A 10,630-nucleotide genomic window follows, 5' to 3' on the forward strand; every position below is an offset into this window, starting at 1 on the left:
AGCTTGATAGGCTGGTACGGTTTCCGTCATGTCCAGACTTTGCGCTGTGAACGCTGCCATGGTCAGGCTCTTCATTTCGTGATTTCCGAGAGCCAAGTAAAGTAAACAGTAAAGGAATGAGCGGGGCGGCCTGGTGTATAATGGGTGACATTGGACAACGACCTCCATGTCCTTCTGCAGGAACGTTAGGTGGAGAAAGTCGTAAAGCTCCACAAGGACATCATATCTGGTATTTACTTCTAGATTACAAGCTCTTAGTAAACAGTAACAGGAATGTCCCCGACAGTCACAAATGCGAGAGAGCACCTCTCCTAATTGTCTGGGCAGAGATCACTGAGGAGGAACTGCATCAACAACTGCTGACCTCTACGTCACAGGAACCACCTCTGTGGATGGAAGATTGGAGTGGAGTCCAAGCAAGTGGAGGCTGTGGGGTCTGAGAACACTCAAGGTCATAGCGACACTTCTGCCATTTGGGTGTCTTGGTCCAGGGGTGTGTTATGTGCGAGGACGGGTTAGAGCAACACTAATGGCCAGAGGAAAAACATCCATAGGTCACTGCTGGTCCCAGCCGTGGAGAACATGTCATGTGACATCTGCCAGTGTCAGCACCAAACGTGGCTGCTCCTTCAACCCAGAACATCCTCATCTCTGACTTCTGTATAGCATCTGAGGCCCTGAGTCCTCTCTGAGCAGAACATCTTAAAGGATCAGAAATGTGCAGGTGTTATGGCCGCCATGCACATTCAGTAACGGTCGGCCGAACAATTGTACGGCCAGCGGCTCTCTCCCGACTCGCCCATACACATACATGTACAGCCATCAGCTCTCTCTCCCGACTCCTCCATACACATACATGTACAGCCAGCAGCTCTCTCTCCCGACTCCTCCATACACATACATGTACAGCCAGCAGCTCTCTCTCCCGACTCCCCCATACACATACATGTACAGCCAGCAGCTCTCTCTCCCGACTCCTCCATACACATACATGTACAGCCAGCAGCTCTCTCTCCCGACTCCTCCATACACATACATGTACAGCCAGCAGCTCTCTCTCCCGACTCGCCCATACACATACATGTACAGCCAGCAGCTCTCTCTCCCGACTCCCCCATACACATACATGTACAGCCAGCAGCTCTCTCTCCCGACTCCTCCATACACATACATGTACAGCCATCAGCTCTGTTCCCGACTCCCCCATACACATACATGTACAGCCAGCAGCTCTCTCTCCCGACTCGCCCATACACATACATGTACAGCCATCAGCTCTGTTCCCGACTCTCCCATACTCATACATGTACAGCCAGCAGCTCTCTCTCCCGACTCCTCCATACACATACATGTACAGCCAGCAGCTCTCTCTCCCGACTCCTCCATACACATACATGTACAGCCAGCAGCTCTCTCTCCCGACTCCCCCATACACATACATGTACAGCCAGCAGCTCTCTCTCCCGACTCGCCCATACTCATACATGTACAGCCAGCAGCTCTCTCTCCCGACTCCTCCATACACATACATGTACAGCCAGCAGCTCTCTCTCCCGACTCCTCCATACACATACATGTACAGCCAGCAGCTCTCTCTCCCGACTCCCACATACATGTACAGCCATCAGCTCTGTCTCCCGACTGCCCCATACATATACATTTTCAGCCAGCAGCTATCTCTCTCGATTTGCCCATACACATACAGTACAGACCAAAAGTTTGGACACACCTTCTCATTCAAAGAGTTTTCTTTATTTTCATGACTATGAAGGCATCAAAACTATGAATTAACACATGTGGAATTATATACATAACAAACAAGTGTGAAACTACAGAAAATATGTCATATTCTAGGTTCTTCAAAGTAGCCACCTTTTGCTTTGATTACTGCTTTGCACACTCTTGGCATTCTCTTGATGAGCTTCAAGAGGTAGTCCCCTGAAATGGTCTTCCAACAGTCTTGAAGGAGTTCCCAGAGATGCTTAACACTTGTTGGCCCTTTTGCCTTCACTCTGCGGTCCAGCTCACCCCAAACCATCTCGATTGGGTTCAGGTCCGGTGACTGTGGAGGCCAGGTCATCTGGCGCAGCACCCCATCACTCTCCTTCATGGTCAAATAGCCCTTACTTTCAAAGTTTTCCCAATTTTTCGACTGACTGACTGACCTTCATTTCTTAAAGTAATGATGGCCACTCTTTTTTCTTTACTTAGCTGCTTTTTTCTTGCCATAATACAAATTCTAACAGTCTATTCAGTAGGACTATCAGCTGTGTATCCACCTGACTTCTCCTCAACGCCACTGATGGTCCCAACCCCATTTATAAGGCAAGAAATCCCACTTATTAAACCTGACAGGGCACACCTGTGAAGTGAAGACCATTTCAGGGGACTACCTCTTGAAGCTCATCAAGAGAATGCCAAGAGTGTGCAAAGCAGTAATCAAAGCAAAAGGTGGCTACTTTGAAGAACCTAGAATATGACATATTTTCAGTTGTTTCACACTTGTTTGTTATGTATATAATTCCACATGTGTTAATTCATAGTTTTGATGTCTTCATAGTCATGAAAATAAAGAAAACTCTTTGAATGAGAAGGTGTGTCCAAACTTTTGGTCTGTACTGTACATGTACAGCTAGCAGCTCTGTCTCCCGACTCCCCCATACATATACATGTACAGCTATCAGCTCTGTCTCCCGACTCCCACATACATGTACAGCCAGCAGCTCTCTCTCCCGACTCCCCCATACACATACATGTACAGCCAGCAGCTCTCTCTCCCGACTCGCCCATACACATACATGTACAGCCATCAGCTCTGTCTCCCGACTCCCCCATACACATACATGTACAGCCAGCAGCTCTCTCTCCCGACTCCCCCATACACATACATGTACAGCCAGCAGCTCTCTCTCCCGACTCCCCCATACACATACATGTACAGCCATCAGCTCTGTCTCCCGACTCCCCCATACACATAAATTTACAGCCAGCAGCTCTCTCTCCCGACTCCTCCATACACATACATATACAGCCAGCAGCTCTGTCTCCCGACTCCCCCATACACATACATATACAGCCAGCAGCTCTCTCTCCCGACTCCCCCATTCACATACATATACAGCCAGCCATTCTCTCTCTCCCGACTCCTCCATACACGTACATGTGCTCCGGGGCAGACTGGGAACTTTAACCCTTTCACCACTGGATGTTTTTTGTTTGTTTTTTCATTTTTTCATTTTCATTTTTCTTTCCTATCTTCCTTGAGCCATAACTTTTTTATATTTCACATAACTCCTCTGTCCCCTCCAGGCCCCTCTTTCGTCCCCAGACTCCTCTGTCCCCTCCAGGCCCCTCTTTCCTCTCCAGACTCCTCTGTCCCCTCCAGGCCCCTCTTTCCTCCCCAGACTCCTCTGTCCCCTCCAGACCCCTCTTTCCTCTCCAGACTCCTCTGTCCCCTCCAGGCCCCTCTTTCCTCCCCAGACTCCTCTGTCCCCTCCAGGCCCCTCTTTCGTCCCCAGACTCCTCTGTCCCCTCCAGGCCCCTCTTTCCTCTCCAGACTCCTCTGTCCCCTCCAGGCCCCTCTTTCCTCCCCAGACTCCTCTGTCCCCTCCAGGCCCCTCTTTCCTCCATAGACTCCTCTGTCCCCTCCAGGCCCCTCTTTCCTCCCCAGACTCCTCTGTCCCCTCCAGGCCCCTCTTTCCTCCATAGACTCCTCTGTCCCCTCCAGGCCCCTCTTTCCTCCCCAGACTCCTCTGTCCCCTCCAGGCCCCTCTTTCCTCCCCAGACTCCTCTGTCCCCTCCAGGCCCCTCTTTCCTCCCCAGACTCCTCTGTCCCCTCCAGGCCCCTCTTTCCTCTCCAGACTCCTCTGTCCCCTCCAGGCCCCTCTTTCCTCCCCAGACTCCTCTGTCCCCTCCAGGCCTCTCTTTCCTCTCCAGACTCCTCTGTCCCCTCCAGGCCCCTCTTTCCTCCCCAGACTCCTCTGTCTCCTCCAGGCCCCTCTTTCCTCCCCAGACTCCTCTGTCCCCTCCAGGCCCCTCTTTCCTCCCCAGACTCCTCTGTCTCCTCCAGGCCCCTCTTTCCTCTCCAGACTCCTCTGTCCCCTCCAGGCCCCTCTTTCCTCCCCAGACTCCTCTGTCCCCTCCAGGCCTCTCTTTCCTCTCCAGACTCCTCTGTCCCCTCCAGGCCCCTCTTTCCTCCATAGACTCCTCTGTCCCCTCCAGGCCCCTCTTTCCTCCCCAGACTCCTCTGTCCCCTCCAGGCCCCTCTTTCCTCCCCAGACCCCTCTGTCTCCTCCAGGCCCCTCTTTCCTCTCCAGACTCCTCTGTCCCCTCCAGGCCCCTCTTTCCTCTCCAGACTCCTCTGTCCCCTCCAGGCCCCTCTTTCCTCCCCAGACTCCTCTGTCCCCTCCAGGCCCCTCTTTCCTCCCCAGACTCCTCTGTCCCCGCCAGGCCCCTCTTTCCTCCCCAGACTCCTCTGTCCCCTCCAGGCCCCTCTTTCCTCTCCAGACTCCTCTGTCCCCTCCAGGCCTCTCTTTCCTCCCTAGACTCCTCTGTCCCCTCCAGGCCCCTCTTTCCTCCCCAGACTCCTCTGTCCCCTCCAGGCCCCTCTTTCCTCCCCAGACTCCTCTGTCCCCTCCAGACCCCTCTTTCCTCTCCAGACTCCTCTGTCCCCTCCAGGCCCCTCTTTCCTCTCCAGGCCCCTCTGTCCCCTCCAGGCCCCTCTTTCCTCTCCAGGCCCCTCTTTCCTCTCCCGACCCCTCTGTCCCCTCCAGGCCCCTCTTTCCTCTCCAGGCCCCTCTTTCCTCTCCAGACTCCTCTGTCCCCTCCAGGCCCCTCTTTCCTCTCCAGGCCCCTCTTTCCTCTCCCGACCCCTCTGTCCCCTCCAGGCCCCTCTTTCCTCTCCAGGCCCCTCTTTCCTCTCCAGACCTCTCTGTCCCCTCCAGGCCCCTCTTTCCTCGCCAGACTCCTCTGTCCCCTCCAGGCCCCTCTTTCCTTCCCAGACTCCTCTGTCCCCTCCAGGCCCCTCTTTCCTCTCCAGACTCCTCTGTCCCCTCCAGGCCTCTCTTTCCTCTCCAGACTCCTCTGTCCCCTCCAGGCCTCTCTTTCCTCTCCAGACTCCTCTGTCCCCTCCAGGCCCCTCTTTCCTCTCCAGACTCCTCTTTCTCCTCCAGGCCCCTCTTTCCTCTCCAGACTCCTCTGTCCCCTCCAGGCCCCTCTTTCCTCTCCAGACTCCTCTGTCCCCTCCAGGCCCCTCTTTCCTCTCCAGACTCCTTTGTTTCTTCCTGTCCCCCATGTTCCCCCTGAGCTTGGAATGACCTATTTTTTTATATTCTCCTGAAAGTTTTTCCAGTCGATATAATCCCAGTATTACAACACCTGCATCTTCTCATTGCTCAAGTTATTTGCACACATCAGAAGCATGCACATGGTGAGACGTTTACCGATGTATCACTATGACGTTTTCAGGCTTCCTACATAATGGATTATAAGATTGTAGCATTGATGCCTGGTCTCCCTTATATGGTTGTATTGTATGTTGTGTGGCCCTTCATGGGGCCCCTTGATCTGCACTGATGTTCAGCTTGTGTCCTGTGTCTCATCTCCAGGTACGTCATCCTGCTTACTGTGCTCTTCTTCATTCCCGGAGTGGTGATGATTGTGGCGTACGGACTCATCTCGCATGAGCTCTACAGAGGAATTCAGTTTGAGATGGACTTAAACAAAGAGGCCAAAGGTACCACACCCCGAGATCTCCTCCATTTGTCCTAGGAAGGGACAGAGCGGAAGGTTTTGTTTTTTGACTTTTCATTATTAGAGAATTAGATAGCTATACTTAAAATATATCGTCCTACAGTCCCTGGGTAACTTCCCGCAGGCATCGAGGGACCTCATCTGGACAGTATTGGGCAGAAATAGCAAGGTGACAACTGTAGGTATTCCAGAAAATCACCAGACAGAAGTATAACCCCTATCGTCTCTAGTATGAGGCTACCAGATTCTCCAATGTTGACACACCAGATCCACCAGTTTGGATACACCAGATCTAGCAGTGTGGACACACCAGATCCACCAGTATAGACACACCAGATCCAGCAGTGTGGACACACCAGATCCACCAGTATAGACACACCAGATCCACCAGTATAGACACACCAGATCCAGCAGTATAGACACACCAGATCCAGCAGTATAGACACACCAGATCCAGCAGTATAGACACACCAGATCCAGCAGTATAGACACACCAGATCCACCAGTGTGGACGCACCAGATCCAGCAGTGTGGACGCACCAGATCCACCAGTATAGACACACCAGATCCAGCAGTGTGGACGCACCAGATCCAGCAGTGTGGACGCACCAGATCCAGCAGTGTGGACGCACCAGATCCAGCAGTGTGGACACACCAGATCCAGCAGTGTGGACACACCAGATCCAGCAGTGTGGACACACCAGAGCCACCACTATAGACACACCAGATCCAGCAGTGTGGAGACACCAGATCCAGCAGTGTGGACACATCTGATCCCATAGTGTAGACACACCAGTTCCAGCAGTATGGTGTCACGGTAAGTGGGGATAAGGGGAACACCAACAAAACAAACAGCAATAGGTAAACAGACTAGGCCCCAAAGCTAGGGAGGAGGGAATGGTAACCTCCTAACAATCCCTGAGCCTCTCCCTGACTGCTGACAGTATAAGCAAGTCCTGATGGTGAACGAACTCATACGCTGGAACCTAAGTCCTGCTGACACTGTAGCAAACCCTAACTTAGGGAGCGGGGAATGAGACAGCCGGTACCTTCCACCGTGAAGGAACCAGGGTCTCCGTGAGACCTAGAAGCAACACACGCACAAAGGAGAAAACAGGAGGACTTAGCTTGAGACGAGTGGGAAGCAGAGGATCCACAAACAACCAGCATAGAACTCCAGAAGGAAATATCAACCGCAAAGTCAGCAGTAAGAGGCAGACTTAAATAGAGCCTCTAAACAGCTAATGAGCAGAACCTGTGGAGAGGTGGGATCCTGCCCACAACAAACAGAAAGGAAACACAGAAAGACCTGTCAGATAGACTCACGTGCTGCAAGTCTATCCAATCTTCTCAGATCTCTCACAGGGCAGGCAGTGACATATGGACACAACAGATCCTATAGTATGGACACACTCGATCCTATAGTATGGAGACACCAGATACAGCAATATGTACACAACAGATCCACCAGTTTGGATACACCAGATACAGCAATATGTACACAACAGATCCACCAGTGTAGACACCAGATCCAGAAGTATGGATGCACCAAATTCACCAGTGTGGACGTACCAGATCCTGCAGTATGTACGCACCAGATCGAGCAGTGTAGACACACCAGATCCAGCAGTATGGATGGATCAGATCCAGCAGTATGGATGGATCAGATCCAGCAGTATGGACACACCAGATCCAGCAGTATGGACACACCAGATCCTATAATATGGACACACCAGATCCAATAGTATGGACACACCAGATCCTATACTGTAGTATGGACACAGCAGATCCAGCAGTATGGACACACCCGATCCTATAGTTTGGACTCAGCAGATCCAGCAGTGTGACTGCACCAGACCCTATAGTATGGACACACCAGATCCAGCAGTATGGATGCACCAGATCCAGCAGTATGGACACATCAGATCCTGTAGTATAGACACACCAGATCCAGCAGTATGGACACACCAGATCCTATAGTATGTGTAGCCAAACACGCTCCGCTACAGTATAGACACAACAGATCAAGCAGTATGGACGCACTAGATCCAGCAGTGTGGACACAGCAGATCCAACATTATGGACACACCAGAACCAGCAGTGTCGACACACCAGATCAAGCAGTATGGACACACCAGATCCTATAGTATGGACACACCAGATCCTATAGTATGGACTCACTAGATCCAGCAGTATGGACACACCAGATCCAGCAGTATGGACACACCAGATCCAGCAGTATGGACACACCAGATCCAGCAGTATGGACACACCAGATCCAGCAGTATGGACACACCAGATCCAGCAGTATGTACGCAGCAGATCCAGCAGTATGGACACAGCAGATCCAGCATTATGGACACACCAGAACCAGCAGTGTGAACACACCAGATCCTATAGTATGGACACAGCAGATCCAGCAGTATGGACACACCAGATCCTATAGTATGGACACACCAGATCCTATAGTATGGACACACCAGATCCTATAGTATGGACACACCAGATCCAGCAGTATGGACACACCAGATCCAGCAGTATGGACACAGCAGATCCAGCATTATAGACACACCAGAACCAGCAGTGCGAACACACCAGATCCTATAGTATGGACACACCAGATCCTATAGTATGGACACACCAGATCCAGCAGTGTGGACACAGCAGATCCAGCATTATGGACATACCAGATTCATCAGTGTGGTCGCAGCAGATCCACCAGTGTTGACACACCGGATCCAGCACCATATCCGTTAGTATGGATGTACCAAATCCAGCATTGTGGACAAACCAGATCCAGCAGTATGGACACACCAGATCCAGCAGTATGGACGCACAAGATTTAGAAGAATGGATACCCGAGATTCATCAGTGTGGACACAACAGATCCAGCAGTGTGAAAACTCCAGATCCAGCAGTGTGGATGCACCAAATGCAGCAGTGTGGAAGCACTAGATCCAACGATATGTAAATACCAGTATGGACGCACTAGATCCAGCAGTATGGACGCAGCAGATCCACCCATCTTGAAGCACCAGATCCAGCAGTCTCAATTTATAGAGGGGCCCTGGTTTCCCTCTCCCGTTACCTCCATATTTTCTCATAAGGTGTAAGACTGACTTTGAGGACCGCGGGTGATGTCATAGTGTGGGTATTGGTGAGGGGCAGTTTTACCAGGACAGTCTAACCACCGGTTGTAGGGATGACTACACTGCAGCGGCCATATGTGACAGACAGGACAGCCATAGATGAGTACTAAGGAGATATTTGCTTGGAGATGGTGTAGACATGGCGTATCTTCCCTTCTGGTCCTGCAGCCTGGACAGACTCCTCATCCACTTCCTCCAGTTTCTTCTAACATTTTCCAACCTTTTTTCCTATTTGGGCCTAAAACCCTTGTGTTGTTTCTTCTATCTTACAGCCATTAAGAATGGCGTCAGTGTCGCCATATCAACATCTGCCACCAACTGTGATGAGAGCGATGGCTGCTACATCCAAGTCAACAAACGACGTAACACTATGGAGATGTCCACCCTGACTCCAGACGCCTGCACCAAGATGGACCGCGCCCGCATCAACAATTCCGAAGCCAAGCTCATAGCCAAGAAGCGCGTCATCCGCATGCTCATTGTCATCGTGGCCATGTTTTTCATCTGTTGGATGCCAGTTTATGTTGCCAACACCTGGAAGGCCTTTGATGAGAAGTCCGCCTATAACATGCTCTCCGGAGCCCCCATTTCCTTCATCCACTTGTTGTCTTACACGTCCGCTTGTGTCAACCCAATCATCTACTGCTTCATGAACAAGCGCTTTCGTAAGGCATTTCTGGCCACATTTGCTGGTTGTATCAAGCCTTGCCGGCGTTTTCGTGAACCCGAGGAGGATATAGGGGCCACGGGGGCTTCTTTTTCCAAGTTTAGCTACACCACTGTCAGCAGCTTGGGGCCTCCATGAGCGCTGCCTCTAACATGGAAGGATTGTGAGCCCCATCTCGGGACCAGCACTCCAATATAGACCACTCCACGCATCCTCCCAAAAGAGCAGGACGTGCTCCTCCATGGATCTATGACACGGAATGCAGCCTTGATGGACCACACGACTGGTTCCTCCTGTTCCTCTGGTGCTGTCCTGTTGTGTGATCACAGGAACCAGTATTAAAGACGCATGAGTGTGGGTCCGAGGACCCGAAAGACACGATTGTTGATGTTGTACCTCTGTATGTTGTAATATCGTGCAATATATGAAGTGTTGGGTGCAGCTGGACATTGGCGCCTCGTGTTACAGGAATCGGGAATGATACCACTGATTTGTGAGGAGGCACCTATGAGCGTATGGATGTTACCATAGGGTTAATCTGTCTGATCAGAGCTAGGAATTCTGGGAATATTAGAAGTTAGTGACAAGGCAGTTCAGGGGTCCTGGGGCCACATCTGTATGTTGGCTGTATGTTTGCCCATGTTCTCGTGGGTTTCCACCAAGTTCTCTGTTTTCCTCCACTCATTGGATCCAATGTGTGAGATAGGGATGGATGGATGGAGTAATACATTGTAGACCACATAGGGAAACAAGATTATAAGCTCCTGGGGCATGGATGATGGGAGTAATACATTGTAGACCACACAGGGAGATTAGATTGTGAGCTTCTGGGACATGGATGATGGGAGTGATACAGGGACAATTAAAGGGGAATACTTGCTGCCCTGAGTGAGGATCCCTCTGGTCAATATGCAGAAATACCATCCATCACTCCATCAGAACGCCCCATGACCTGCAACTCCGGAGGTTCCCAAATAAGACGCCAAAGATACAGATATAGGATCTGGTTCACACTTGTGTCAGGGCTTCAGATATAACCGGAGTCGGGGGGGGGAAGGGTGAT

The 10,630-nt window shown here is 51.3% G+C and overlaps 1 protein-coding gene across 2 annotated transcripts in view; it reads left to right on the top strand.

The window, feature by feature from the left end:
- CCKBR (cholecystokinin B receptor) overlaps window positions 1-10,242 on the top strand; it is a 123,369-nt gene extending 113,127 nt beyond the window's left edge. For both annotated transcript variants that reach the window (XM_040426690.1, XM_040426689.1), the window contains exons 4-5: window positions 5,607-5,734; window positions 9,173-10,242. In XM_040426690.1, coding sequence (XP_040282624.1) covers window positions 5,607-5,734; window positions 9,173-9,705 — 661 coding nt within the window. In that variant the 3' untranslated portion in view covers window positions 9,706-10,242. The remainder of the gene's footprint in view (window positions 1-5,606; window positions 5,735-9,172) is intronic.
- The last annotated feature ends 388 nt before the right edge of the window (window positions 10,243-10,630 follow it).

The sequence above is a fragment of the Bufo bufo genome, chromosome 3 (genome assembly GCF_905171765.1).
Source record: "Bufo bufo chromosome 3, aBufBuf1.1, whole genome shotgun sequence".
In the NCBI taxonomy this organism is placed as follows: domain Eukaryota; kingdom Metazoa; phylum Chordata; class Amphibia; order Anura; family Bufonidae; genus Bufo; species Bufo bufo.